Raw genomic sequence first — 14,168 nt, forward strand, 5'->3', positions numbered from 1 at the left:
CGTATGTCTGAGGGTTTGCACCGGTGTAGGATAGCGCCTGCCACCGTGATAGTATCATACGGCCTGTTTTCACCGCCCTAGAAAGTCTCTGTATTCTACTCCTCCCTCCCCGCCACCCCCAGCCCCCCCCCCCCAGCCTGCCCCGTCCCCCCGGCTGTGCCTGCCCCAGACCATCGCACAGTGTGCAGCCCTCCCACCCTGGCTGCTGTCGCCAGGTCACCAGCCCTCACAGTCCCTGCAGGTCTCCTCGGGGCGGGGCGGCCCGCTCCCCCTTAGCGCTGGGTGCACTCCCGCCGCCTGATGGGCCGTCTCCCATCCATGCCCCGCTGAGCGGCACCGTGTGCGCCCCGGGGTCCGGCCGTCCTGCAGAGAGCTGCCGTGGACTCCGCACGGGTGTCATGTAGGCGCATGTCTGCATCTCCTCCGGTCAACGCCAGGGCCAAGGTTGCAGGGTGCCCAGGAGGAGTGCGGGTGGTCCTGGGAGACGCCACCCACTGTCCTCCAGGGAGGTGGCCCGTCCCGTGGCCCCGCCAGCAGTGAACCAGCACCTGTTGTGCGCGTCCTCGCCGTCCGTGCCATGGCCCGGGGCATGGGTGGCAGCCGTTCTCAGAGGCCACGCATCACCCATGTCTTCATTGCTGTCTCCCTGATGGCCTGGGACGCGGAGCAGCCTTCCTGATCTGCCACCTGTGTGTCTCTGTGCAGGTCTCCCGCCCGCTCTTAAACACGTTGTTAGGTCGTGTTGTTGAGTGTTCAGAGATCTTTATGTATTGTAGACGCCGTCCTCCATCAGCTGTGTCTTTTGCAAATATTTGCTGCCGGTCGGTGCTTGTCCTCTCACCCTCCTGACTTTCACAGGACAAGGTCCAGCCGGTCAGTTGTTTGTCTCCTGGATTGGACCCGTGGTGCCGGGTCTACAGGGTCATCCTCCCGTCCAGGGTCACCGGGGATTTCTCCTGTGTCGTCTTCTAGAAGTGTCATAGTTCCGCATCCTACACCACGTCCGTGACCCCTTGTGAGCCAGTCGAGAGGAGCCTAAGGTCCGTGTCCACGTTCCCTCTGCGTGCGGACGTCCAGTTGTCCAGCACCGCCTGAGGAGGGCACGGCCTTCACCCCGTGGGTGGCCTCGCTCCTTTGTCAGGGATCCGTCGGGGGCGTTCGTGTGGCTCTGTTCCTGGGCTCTCCCTCCTGTTCCGTCGATTTGTTGGCCTGTTCCTTCTCCAAGGATATTATTTTGTTTATAGAATAGTGAAAGCAAAATATAAACCATGAGGTTTATTCTCTAAATGTCCTGGATTGAGTTGTTGAATTTCAGATTATTTTCTTTCAGGTGATACAAGGATTTTATATTTCAGTTACTTTTGTTAAATAATCAAATCATCATTAGTATTTTTGCTGTGGCTATAAAATTAATACTTTTAGCAAGTTGCTTGATTCATAGTAAATTATCAACACAAATCTCCATTTTAATACTTCTCTTTTTATTTTTTTTATAATTTTTTTAAAAAATACTTCTCTTTTTAAAAATTTGCAGTGTAGAGGCACCTGGGTGGCTCAGTCACTTAAGCCTCTGACTCTCAGTTTCAGCTCAGGTCATGGTCTCATGGGTCATGGGATCAAGCCCCACATCAGAGTCCACACTCAGTGGGGTGGCTGCTTACAGATTCTCTCCCTCTGCCCCTCCCCCTACTTGCTCACTTTCTCTCTAAAATAAGTAAATCTTGGGCAGCCCTGGTGGCTCAGCAGTTTAGCGCCGCCTTCAGCCCAGGGTCTGATCCTGGAGTCCCGGGATCGAGTCCCACATCGGGCTCCCAGCATGGAGCCTGCTTCTCCCTCTGCCTGGGTCTCTCTCTCTCTCTCTCTCTCTCATGAATAAATAAATAAAATCTTTTTTAAAAAATACAAAAAAAAAAAACCTAAATCTTTAAAAAAGTTTTTTTAATAAAATAAAAATTTGCAGTGTGTGGCTGTTAAAAATAAAAGCCATAGCACCCACAAATAATATGTAAAACTTTTTTTTTATGTAAAACTTTTCTTAAAACCGTTCTGTTTTGAGAATAAAAATGGATGAAATCCAGTAATAATTGCTAGTAATTCTAACCAAGTTTACTGCTTTTGTTTTAAGCACTTTTTAGTCTATGCATTTTTAGTGAATTCCTAATTCACTAAAATAGAATTTTCAGCAGCACGATAGAAACATTCAGGTTCTGACACATCTTTAATATAAGTAAGTCTGTTCTCTACATTTCATCCCAGAATATCTCTGTTCAGTAAGGGAGGGCGAGGGCGTGAAACAGTAGGAAGGGGCCCAGCTTCACTCCGCGCGGTGGAGACACGTTTGTATTATACCTTTTTTTTTTTTTTTTTTTTTAACCACATAAGCCTCTACAACCACCATCCACTTACAACATCGCCAGTTGAGTTGTGTTATTTGAAATCCGTTTTTCCGTGTGATCACCCGTGTCTGGTGCCCGTCAGCGACTTGGGGCACCACCGCGTCCACACAGCGAGGGCCTGAGTGTGCTCTCTGGGACTGGACCTTGCAGCCGTGACACAGGGGGTCAGTCCGTCAACCACGCACGTCCTTGTGGGCGCTGGCGCTCCATCGCGTCCCACCTGGCGGGGCTAGCCCTGCCTCGTTGCTCCTCTGGTTCAACTTCATGGCTGTTCAAACTGTTTATTTCTCTACATAAACCTCTGAACCAGCTTGCCTAGTTCTACTAAACGAAGGAAAGTTGGAACTGAAATGGACCCACGTTAAACTTAAATCCAGGTCCTTTGATGCCAACTGGAGTGATCTTTTCACACCTCAGTGTGAAATCCTCCAGTTAAACTTGCTTCCCACTGCACAAGGGGCATCCTGGAAAATGAGGAAACTATTTCAATATTGCTCTCAAACGAACCCTTTTTTTTTTTTTAATTGGCCATTCCTGGAATTTTGTTCAGTATGGGATTTTTTTTTTTAATGGGGTTTTAATTCTTACTTGTTTATAGTTCAGGCCCTAAGAAATGCTTTTCAGAATGAAAGAAAAATGGTTATGTGAAATGCTCTGGAGTGCTTGCATTTGTTATTTTGCTTTGTTTTATAACCTTTGGTACCAGAGTTGGCATTTGTAGAAGCTGAAAATGTTGCTTCTGCTCTGCAAGAGATTTCTGGCTTCCATTCTTAATATGCATGTACCCACACGCCACTGGGCACAGCCTGATTATTTTCTACTGCGAGACATTTTCTGTGTCCTTTTTTTAGAATTTTAATATGTAAGAGCAGGTAAACAAGGTGAGAGCTACAAGTCAGGTGAAGTCCACTAGAGCAGTAGAGCCAGGCACGTCCGTGGCTCAGACTCCGCATCGTGATCCGTGTGGGTCTGCGCTCCTCGTCCCAGACCTCCAGAGAAGCCAGCCCCCTGAGCGTACCAGTTACTGGCTGATTAGTGTGCCTTCTGCCTACTTTTAATTTAACTTTTCATTTTGAGATAATGTCAATTCTCACGTAGCCCTAAGAGACAATAGAGAACCTCTGCTCACTTTACACAGAGGATGTTGACCTCCGTACAGTCGCGATCTGGAGCATTCCCTCCTGTTGTCCTTCTGTAGCCACACCCACATCTTCCCCAAACCCTGGTGACCACTAATCTGTTCTCTGTTTTTCTCATTTCCAGGATATTATGTATCAGTGGACTATGCATTGGTCCATACAGTGGATCATGAGATTGGGTTTTTTTCACTCAAATCCTCTGGAGATCCTCCAGCTTGCCGTGTATATCATCAGTTTGTTCCTTTTTATTGTCATGTAGGATTCCATGGTGTGGATGGACCGTATTTTACTTAATCATTCACCTGTTGAAGGGCATCTGCGTTTTTCCCAGTTTGGGGTTATTGTGAATAAAATTGCTCTAAACACGTACATATATATAAAATTAGAATATAATTTTTTTGACGTAATCTACCCTCAGCATGGGGCTTGAACTCACAACCCCTAAGATCCAGAGTTGGTTCTCCAGTGACTGAGCCAGCCAGCCGCCCCCGTGTACCCATTTGTTATGTGAACCTGTCTTCATTTCTCTGGGATAAATGCCCAAGTTCATATTTTAAGAAACCACGAGACCATTTTCGAAGGTGGCTGCACCTGCTACCGTCCCAGCAGCCGTGTGAGTGACCTGCTTCTCCGCAGCCTTGCCAGCACTTGGGGTGCTGTTCTCCGCTGTTCTTTATCGTAGCCATTCTCACAGGTGTGTAGAGGCCTCCCATGTGGTTTCGAGGCACATCTCCCTGAGGGCTGGTGACATCAAACACCTCCTCACGTGCTCATTTGCCATCTACATAGATACCCTCTTTGGTGGTTCGGCTCTTCCTGTGTTTTGCCCATTTTCTAATTGGCTTGTTTTATTGTTTTGAGAATCTCTTGTGTATCCTATTGGTTGGGTGTGTGGCTTTGAAATATTTCCTCCCTGTCCATAGCTTGTCTTTTCATCTTCTCAGTAGGGTCTTAAGCAGAAGTATTTGATTTTGATGAGGCCCAGTTTATCAGTTTTCCTCTCATAGATTATGCTTTTGGTCTGCAAACTTTTTCCCTCGTCCTAGATCCTCATCCTATTTCCTAAAAGTTTTGTAGTTTTATGTTTTACGTTGAAGCCCTTGGTCCATTCCAAGTGGATTTATGTGTAGGGTGTAGACTTGGGTGTCCACTGCCCCAGCATCCTGTCACCTTTGCCGACAGGGCTGTCCTCCCTGCCCTCAGGTGCTCTGGCACATGGTCAGCAGCCGAGCGGCCGGCTGAGTGTGGGGGGAGCCTCGCCGTAGACCCTCCCTTCTGCTCCGCGGTCCCTGGCTGTGATGACCGAAGCTGTTAGGAAGTCACTTTCCCATAGCTGCTTTAAAGCCCTTCCCCGTGGGTTCTGACGTCTCTGGGTGGCATCTCCTGGTTGTTTCATTCAGTTTGAGATCTTCATGGGCTCTCAGTGTGGTGAATGATTTTTTGCTGAAACCTGAACATACTATGTCACAAGACCCTGGATCTTTCTTCAGCCTTCTGTTCTTTCTGGCTGACCGTCCCGCGAACTGCTGCCAGGGTCCCGGTTCCCCCCGAGGACCGGGGTTGCTGCTCTTTGGGCCTCCGGCAGCCCCAGCGGGGATGAGATGGGCACTCGGTACCTCGTCACAGGCTCCCCGAGTGTTCCCCTTGACTCTGCGTTGCAGCTGGGGGCTGGGGTCCCGTGTCCCTGGCAGGTGCCTCTCCTGGACCTTTGACCGAAAGAGCAGTTCTTGTTTTGTTGGTGTGTTTTTGTCTATACCCAGTGCTGTTCCCAGGCTGCCAGCTTCTCCAGCTCCCGGGCTGGGACGATGAGGCCAACAGCAGACCCGGGCACTCCCTGCTGAGCCGTTCCTTGGTCCCCAGAGCCCTTCCACTGTTTGCTTTCTGTGGAATGTCCAGTTTTCGCTTGCCCCAAGTGGGAGCAAAGGACAAATCCCTTCTGCTGATTTAAAACCGGTGTTCAGTTCATAGGAACAGAGTGTGTTGGACGGGTTTGCGTGTTGTTTCCAGAAGGGATAGTCTGGGCTTCCCCGACGTGCTTTGTGATCGCCTGTCTCACAGCAGCGCTGTGCTCTCCTGCTGCCCCTGCCACCTGCCTTCAGGGGTGCCCTGGCCTGCACCCCAGGCTCCGACTAGCACTCAAGCACCCGTCGTCCAGCTGAGCGACCCCCTCGGAACACCCATGTCTCACCGACGGCATGTGCACATCTTCCCTCCCACTGTGGATCTCAAGGAAGTGACTTTTTATTAAAACTTTCCATAATGGGAATATTGAAACACATGCAAATACGGAATTGCTACCGAACCCCCACGTGCCCATCAGCCGGCATCAGCATACCAACCTGGACTCCTCTCTTTCATCCAGACACCATCTGCTCTTCCCCCACCGTGCTGTGCTAGTTAATAATAATAAATAAATAATCGTTTCATCTGTACGTACTCAATATGTCAGGATAATTTAAGTGCTATTTTCACACCTAAAATGATTAATAATTCCTTAATATAACCAGCTATTCAGATAATTTTTATTTTATTTTATTTATTTATTCATGAGAGACACAGAGAGAGAGAGAGAGGCAGAGACACAGGCAGAGGGAGAAACAGGCTCCAAGCAGGGACCCCGACGTGGGACTTGATCCGGGCACCCCAGGATCACACCCTGGGCTGAAGGTGACACTAAACTGCCGCACCACCGGGGCTGCCCTATAATATTTATTTTTTAAAAAAAGATCTATATATTTATTTGAAAGAGAGCGCAGGTGTGAGCATGGGGGGATGGGAGAGGGAGAACCCCAAGCAGACTCCCTGCTGAGCACAGAGCCCGACACGGAGCTCGACCCCACGACCCCGAGATCTCAAACTGAGCCGAAACCAGAAGTCGGGCACTCAACCAACAGAGCCACCCAGGTGCCCCCACATAATATTTATGTTTAAACTTCTCAGCAGCAGAATCCATTTGATTCATCTTGGTTTTGTAGCATCCACATTGTGCTTTGCACAATAATATGTTTCAAGAAAATCTATCTTGAATTAGTATAAACTAAAAATGCTTTTAAAACTATGTGGAACACTTTTTTAAAGGATTCTCTTTTATTTTTTTTAAAGATTTTATTTATTTATGTGTGAGAGACATAGAGAGGGGGGGGGAGAGACAGAGACACAGGCAGAGGGAGAGAAGCAGGCTCCATGCAGGGAGCCCGACGTGGGACTTGATCCCGGGTCTCCAGGATCACGCCCTGGGCTGACAGTGGCGCTAAACCACTGAGCCACCTGGGCTGCCCAAGGATTCTCTCTTATTTTTATTTTTTTTAAGATTTTATTTATTTATTCTTAAGAGATAGAGACACAGGCAGAGGGAGAAGCAGGCTCCATGCAGGGAGCCCGACATGGGACTCAAACCCGGGTCTCCAGGATCAGGCCCTGGACTGAAGGCAGCGCTACCCACTGAGCCACCCGGGCTGCCCCAAGAATTCTCTTTTTAAAAAAGATTTATTTGGGATCCCTGGGTGGCGCAGCGGTTTGGCACCTGCCTTTGGCCCAGGGCGCGATCCTGGAGACCCGGGATCGAATCCCACGTCGGGCTCCCGGTGCATGGAGCCTGCTTCTCCCTCTGCCTGTGTCTCTGCCTCTCTCTCTCTCTGTGTGACTATCATAAATAAATAAAAATTAAAAAAAAAAAGATTTATTTACTTGAGAGAGAAAGAGAGAGTGAGCAAGCAGGGGGCGGGACAGAGGGAGAGAGAGAGAGACACTCTCAAGCAGACTCCGCGCTGAGCATGGAGCCCGGGAGGCTCGCTCTCCCGACCCCGAGACCATGACCTGAGCTGAAATAAAGAGTCTGACGCTCAAGGGACTGAGCCACCCAGGCGCGCCTTGAATAAAGGATTCTAAACAGAAACTCATTTAACTTCTAGCAACAAATTTGCCACATGTGCATGGAGAGTCACCATTGTTAACAAATGATTGTCATGGAAACTATGTGCATCTTACGTACATGAGATTCCTAGCATATGCAGGATTTAGCACTAAATTTTAGTCACCATTTTTTCTAAAAGCACTGAATCTGCCTTTCAGTGACTTGTGAGTTCTGTTTATACGTAAAGCCAGTGTGGCCGCGACATTTGCAGTCTCCTTTTCCTCGCTTGCCGTGTGATGGGGTCATTCGCACCGGTACAGTGTTGCAGAGCCACAGTACTGTAGCCACAGTGTTTAGAAAGGAGACCATTCAACTTGTTAATAATTAGGCAATGGGGGCAATCGTTCTTTGAGGATTTCCTGTGGTTTCTCCTGCCAACAAAATAAGAAGTTATATGTTACTAAAGGATTGATCCGATTTGGGTAGTTGTATGCTCTTGAGTTGCATCCACCCGAGATGCTGTTCGGGATGAAGAAGAGCAGGAGGTGAAATCCTGGGATGTTCTAGCTCCGCATCTTTAGTTTCCCGCCCAGACCGGAGTCCCCCCAAGCAGCGACCACAAGGGGTGGCGCGTGTGTGGCTCCCTGTCTTCTGTCGTGACGTCCCGTGAAGAGCTCTCCCTGAGACATCCTTGCCCTCACCGTCCTCGAGGGCCTACCCCGCCGCAGGGCCGCCCTCCCAGAGGGGCAGTCGCGTCCCAGGGTGGCCCCTGCACCTCCCTCGCTGTGCCACCTTCCCACCTGCACCGTCGTCCCCGCCCCCCTCCGCCCGATGGCACAGCCCTGGTCATGCTCCCCTGGAGTCCTGGGCCATGCACGACAGGTAGGCGCACAGGTGTCCCATCCCGGGCAGCAGACGTCACCATCCTTGTTTTGCGACTCTCTTCTTTAGTTTGTAGCGATGTCATACCCGTTTCCACCGGAGCAGGCTGACCTCACCTGCTCATGTGACGGCCACACTGAACATTACTTTCTTGCTGTCTTTCAGACAGAAACCGTCTCCGCCAGTCAAGGAACCCCCAGGAGTACTTTGCCATGGACACAGAAGATGAAGAAAACATGAGTAAGACCTGGCCTATCATGTAGCACCAAGTAGCTAACGCACCCTTGAACCCTTAGTGTTCTCGTAAATACCTGTGATGACACTATTTGGGAAAAGTGGCTTTTCCTACAGTATTTCCTACAACATTAACAGTGGCATGTTTTAAATTTCTGATGTATTCTCTACAGTAGGTCCTCGCTGTGGGCATAGTCCTGCAGCCATCTGCCCGGACCTTCGTCGACGCCAACCTGGGGCCATCGTGCGTGTTCCTGGAAGTAAAACACATGCCTCTTAGATGCCCTGGCCACGAAGCTGGTGGTTTCGTGCTGTGTCACAGCGGGGCCTCCCACTAGTGGCCGGGTCTTCATCTGTGCAAATCTAAGATACCCTTTGAGATCGAGTTAAATACCTGGTCATTTGGGATAATGCGACCTAAAGCTTCCCCCCCAGATACATTGGGTCCTCCCCATGCTTTGAGGGAATGGGGTTCCCACGAGGCTACTGATTAAGTTTCCAAGACTTCAAGGAGCCTTTGGGCTGCCGTGGGCCAGAGCCCACTGTTGGGCCCAACCCACGTCCCACGTTGTCCACCCCGGGGCGCAGGGTGGTGAGCCTCGGGGGGGGCACAGCTTCCCTCCCTCCGTGGTGTTCTCTGTGAAAAGAAGTTCCCTGAACGCCTGCCTCCTGTTTGATCTTTAATCCCAGATAGCGGTGCGCCCGAGAAAGGTTTGGAGGCTCCCGCAGAAGTCGGGAGCTTTTCGTCGGGAAGTCACGACAAAGACACCATTTTTCTGATGTGTGTCTAGATGCACTTTCTCACTGGCCTGTGGTCGGTGGTCCCAAAGGAAGAACAGGTGACACCTTATGGACAGCGGTCACCCGTGACTGCACAGAGCTCAGTCTGTCTCCCCAGACTTCACCCAGAACTGACCAGCCGAGGCCTCGGACGTGGGCTTGTCTGGCGCTGAGCCCCCAGGAGCTCCCCCAGCAGAGCCCTTCTGCGCCCGTCCCTGGGCGGCTGCATGAGCTCCGCTGTGTGTAACGTGGAGGGGGCCTCCGTTTCCACTGGTCACTTCCACCCGCCATGGCCACTTTTGCCCACGTGGGGACCGTGTAAGCACCCGTCCTCCAAGCTTCCTTTTTTTTTTTTAATATTTTATTTATTTATTCACTCATGAGAGAGAGAGAAAGAGAGGCAGAGACCCAGGCAGAGGGAGAAGCAGGCCCCATGCAGGGAGCCCGACGTGGGACTCGATCCCGGGTCTCCAGGATCACGCCCTGGGCTGAAGGCGACGCTAAACCACTGAGCCACCCGGGCTGCCCCCAAGCTTCCTTTTTTTGGGACCGTGGGCTGTCGTCCACGGCGGGAGTCCTTGGGTTTGGGTGGAACCTTAGTGGCGTGTAGACCGTGTGGTTACTCGCCACGATGAAGGAACCTTCTGAGTGATTCTCCTGGAAAGATGAGCGCTGGTTCCCATGCTGGCAGTGCTGGGGCCGTCCTAGATCTCCTGTCGTTTCAGAGGCGACGAAAGGTTTCATCACGGTTGCGTTTGCATCCGTGAAACAGAGCAGCATGCCGTGTGTGCCTGAGAGCTGTGACGGGGTGACGGGGGTGGGGGGGGGCTCCCTCTAATTCTAATATTTCTTTCCTTTACGTAGTAGCACTTCTGATTAGGTGGAAGCTGGGCAGCATTTGAGCACTCCTGCAGCAAATAACAGCCTGGGATTCGTGCGAAACCACTACAGAAGTAGATTTTTCTTACAATTCTCAAGATTCTCTGTCAACCCAGGACTGGCTGTTTTTATTTCTTAAAGGCGAGCCTCTGTCTCAGAGGCTGTGAGCGTGCGAGGGACGCACGTGTGCACACCCCCGCGTGGCCTCGCCGGCCGTCCTCCTCAGCAGCGGCGACGGGATGGAAGCCGCCACGGAGCGTGCGCTGCCCTTGCTCACTTGTTAATCTAACTCTGCCCTTTTTAACCTTTGTTTCTCTTGAGCACCGAAAGGAGTAACCTATCGAGCTTTTGCTGGAGGATGTTATAAATGAAAATTTAGTGTCCATTCCGTCAGCTTTGTTAACTGGGAGAAGTGGTGTGTGTGGGGGAAGCACTGGGAGTATTTGGTGCCTGCAGAGAGCCCTTGCAGCCGCCCCGTCCCTGCCTCGGTGCCCGAGGGTTATTCCACATCGCAGGCCTGGGAGTCCGAGACCTGGAACTCTGGGGGTCGGTGGCCGTCAGCCCAGACTTCCCGTCCCGTCTAGCCTCCCACGTGCACGTTGCTGTTGGCTCAGCATCACTAGAAGCCGCCTCTCAATGTCGAGGCAGAAAGACCCCAGGGCCGCCCGTCAGGGACCCTTGTAACCCGCTTGCACACGTGCGGAAATTACTTTGGATACTGACCTCAGCGCTTTGAAAGCCAGAGGCAGGTCCCTCAATAGATCCGCTGCGAGGGCCGCAGCGCCCCGGGGTCATTACCCCCGCGCCCCGCGGGGCAGACGGCCTGAGAAGCTCAGCCAGGGCAGCAGGGAGTCTTTCCCTTCCTCTTTGTGTGATAAAGCTGGAGAAACCTATGGGGAAGAGAGGATGCTTTTTTACGCCCCCTGTTGAAGTTTAAAACCGTATCTATTTTGCCAGGAACTTGTAGAGTCTTAAAATGATCTTCATTAATTGTAAATAGAAACTGCCTTTAAAAGGTGAGATAACCAAGTTATTCTGGAAATCCATCAAATATTTGTTTAAAGAAAAAAAAAGACAAAATCACTGGCTTTACTTAGGAAGTTGTAGCCTGTTTGCGGCTTCAATTTTACGCCTCGTTACGATTTTTTTTTTTTTCCCCATCCTGGCATGGAGTAAGGATTCGGAGCTCAATCAGCCCCTGGGTAGCTCCGGGATATCAGAGATCACCCCACGTCCGGAGCACTTCCCATGATGGATGAGGCGTTTTCTAAGATTAATTCATGGGCTAAATCAAATCACTGCACGTACTGGTTTGAATATTCCAAACCCGAAAGCTGATTAGCTCGCGGGTGTGTATTTTAATCCCGTTACCTCTCCTGGGAGATGCCGCGGCGCGGTGCAGAGCCCGGGTGAGCACGGCCCGAGGGCCGCTGACATTGGAGAGGAGGGGCCCGTGTGTCAGTCCCGACATCAGACTTGTGGACGGAGAGTTTTCAGGATTAATTTATCACCCCGTATTTCGATGAGCTTGAATAATAAAAGAGCTCTAGATGCTTCCGAATATTCTTAAAGAAAAAGAAATCATTTGAAAAATTCACCTCTTCACGCGAAAGCGGGAGGTGACGGTAACTAGACGTGGGGTTGGCCATGATGCAGCAAAACATCGAATTAGTTGGGTTCAGGTGCTAGTTGTGGGGTCAAGGGTGCAGCTCCTGCGTGCACGACAGAGCAGACTGTATAAGCACACATCACTTAACCAGTTGCAAAGAGAGATAAAGGAATCTATAAATTTTGCATTTACAAGATCCTGCAACGAAGGCGTTGTAAGTTACTCTTTCTGGGCACCGCAGGTTCGAGCAGCACAGATGTTAAGGAAAGCTGCGGTCTGGACAGCGTGCCCCCCAAGGACGGCAGCGCCCCCGGGCCCGGCGAGGGTGCCCCGCTCTCCAACGGGGGCAGCGGTGGCGCCAGCCGGAAGCGGCCCCTGGAAGAGGGCAGCAACGGGCACGCCAAGTTCCGCCTGAAGAAGAGGAGGCGGCCGCCGGGCCCCGCGCTGCCGAAGAACGCCCTGATGCAGCTGAACGAGATCAAGCCCGGCCTGCAGTACGCGCTGCTGTCGCAGACGGGGCCGGTGCACGCGCCTCTGTTCGTCATGTCCGTGGAGGTGAACGGGCAGGTGTTCGAGGGCTCCGGGCCCACCAAGAAGAAGGCCAAGCTGCACGCCGCCGAGAAGGCGCTGCGCTCCTTTGTGCAGTTCCCCAACGCCTCCGAGGCCCACCTGGCCATGGGGAGGACCCTGTCCGCCAACACGGACTTCACGTCCGACCAGGCCGACTTCCCCGACACGCTCTTCAACGGCTTCGAGACCCCGGACAGGTCGGAGGTGCCCTTCTACCTGGGCTCCAACGGGGACGACTCGTTCAGCTCCAGCGGGGACCTCAGCCTGGCGGCGTCCCCGGCGCCCGCGGGCCTGGCGCAGCCCCCGCTCCCCGGGCCCCCGCCGTTCCCGCCCCCAAGCGGGAAGAACCCGGTGATGATCCTGAACGAGCTGCGGCCCGGGCTCAAGTACGACTTCCTGTCGGAGAGCGGGGAGAGCCACGCCAAGAGCTTCGTCATGTCCGTGGTGGTGGACGGCCAGTTCTTCGAGGGCTCGGGCAGGAACAAAAAGCTCGCCAAGGCCCGGGCCGCGCAGTCCGCCCTGGCGACCATTTTTAACCTGCACCTGGACCAGACGCCGTCCCGCCAGCCCATCCCCAGCGAGGGCCTGCAGTTGCACCTGCCGCAGGTGAGGAAACGCGCCGCTGCCGGCCACGCTGGCCGCACCTCGACGGCGCTTCGGACAGGGCTTCGGCCTCCCGGGCGCCGTTGAGGGACGTCGGATCGTCACCGGTGAGTCGGCTCCGGGCGGGCGGCCCTGGGCCTGCCACCCCACGCGGGCCCACGGAGCCCCGCCCACTAGAGCCCCGCGGCCCCTTCCCGCAGGCTCCTCCCCCGCGGGCCCCACGGAGCCGGCAGCCCGCGCCGCTCAGCCCAGCCGCGCTTCCCGCAGTCTCACCAGGGAATCCCGAGCGCAGAAGCCAGGCTGGCCGGCCGGCAGCCGACACCCTCGTGCGGGTCTGCGTGGGTGCCCCACAGCAGGTGCGGGCGTCCTGGAGGGGCGGTGGGGGGCAAGGGATCCCTTCGGCAGCATCCCCGCTGCCCGGGAACCTTCACCTGGAGTGTCCTAGGGGGGATCCACGTGGGTCCCCTGCTCCTCGGCCGGAGGTGAGCGGCCCCCCCCATCAGACCAGGGGGAAGACGGGGAGGATTTCGGGGTGGGCTCATCGCATTCGCGAATGGGGAAGACCGAAGGGGAAGTAGCGTGTAGCCGGCATCTCTGAAGTTCCAGAGAACTCTGATTTATGTGTCGCTTCTCTTCTTGGAAATCCAGGTTTTTTTCTGGCCTAGTAAAAAAAATTAGTCTTTTAGGGACAAAATCTCACCGCCCTTCTCTGCCATTTTGTCAAAATATTATCCGTGTTGAAGATAAGTTACGTACTGGTTTGATCAGAAAAAAAAAAATGAAGGACCGGAAATCACCAGGGGGGGACGGCTTGGATTTCTCTTAGAAGAATCCGGAATGTCGCAGCTTCTCCGTCGCCTCAGAGCACTGTTAGGGTGACCTCTCTGTGCCGTTCGTTGCCTGGGGTCACCAGTACTTCTAGGTTTTAGAAGGAGACACTTTATTTTATTTTGCCAAAAGCAACGAAATACAGCGTCAGTATAAAGTACCATATTCAAAACATCCTCCTGGTACTTCACAAACCCAATAATCACGTCCTGTGCGAACATCTTATGAACCTTTTTTTCAGGAGGGTATTAGCCCATTTATAATTTCATAAATCGGCGGCACCAGCTCCCAGAGAGGTTTTATTTTCGGGTTTCCCGTCTGCTGCAGGATATTCCAGCTTGAGTTCCCCTAGTGTCTGAGGCCCCCTGACTTCCCTGAACATGAGCAGATGTGGA

The 14,168-nt window shown here is 52.6% G+C and overlaps 1 protein-coding gene across 6 annotated transcripts in view; it reads left to right on the forward strand.

Moving 5' to 3' along the window:
- ADARB1 (adenosine deaminase RNA specific B1) overlaps nucleotides 1-14,168 on the forward strand; it is a 141,934-nt gene that overhangs the window by 87,116 nt on the left and 40,650 nt on the right. For all 6 annotated transcript variants that reach the window (XM_055313400.1, XM_055313404.1, XM_055313402.1 and 3 more), the window contains 2 exons: nucleotides 8,436-8,510; nucleotides 12,014-12,948. In XM_055313400.1, the coding sequence (XP_055169375.1) occupies nucleotides 8,483-8,510; nucleotides 12,014-12,948 (963 nt within the window). In that variant the 5' untranslated portion in view covers nucleotides 8,436-8,482. The remainder of the gene's footprint in view (nucleotides 1-8,435; nucleotides 8,511-12,013; nucleotides 12,949-14,168) is intronic.

The sequence above is a fragment of the Nyctereutes procyonoides genome, unplaced genomic scaffold, assembly GCF_905146905.1.
Source record: "Nyctereutes procyonoides isolate TBG_1078 unplaced genomic scaffold, NYPRO_anot_genome, whole genome shotgun sequence".
Lineage (NCBI taxonomy): Eukaryota > Metazoa > Chordata > Mammalia > Carnivora > Canidae > Nyctereutes > Nyctereutes procyonoides.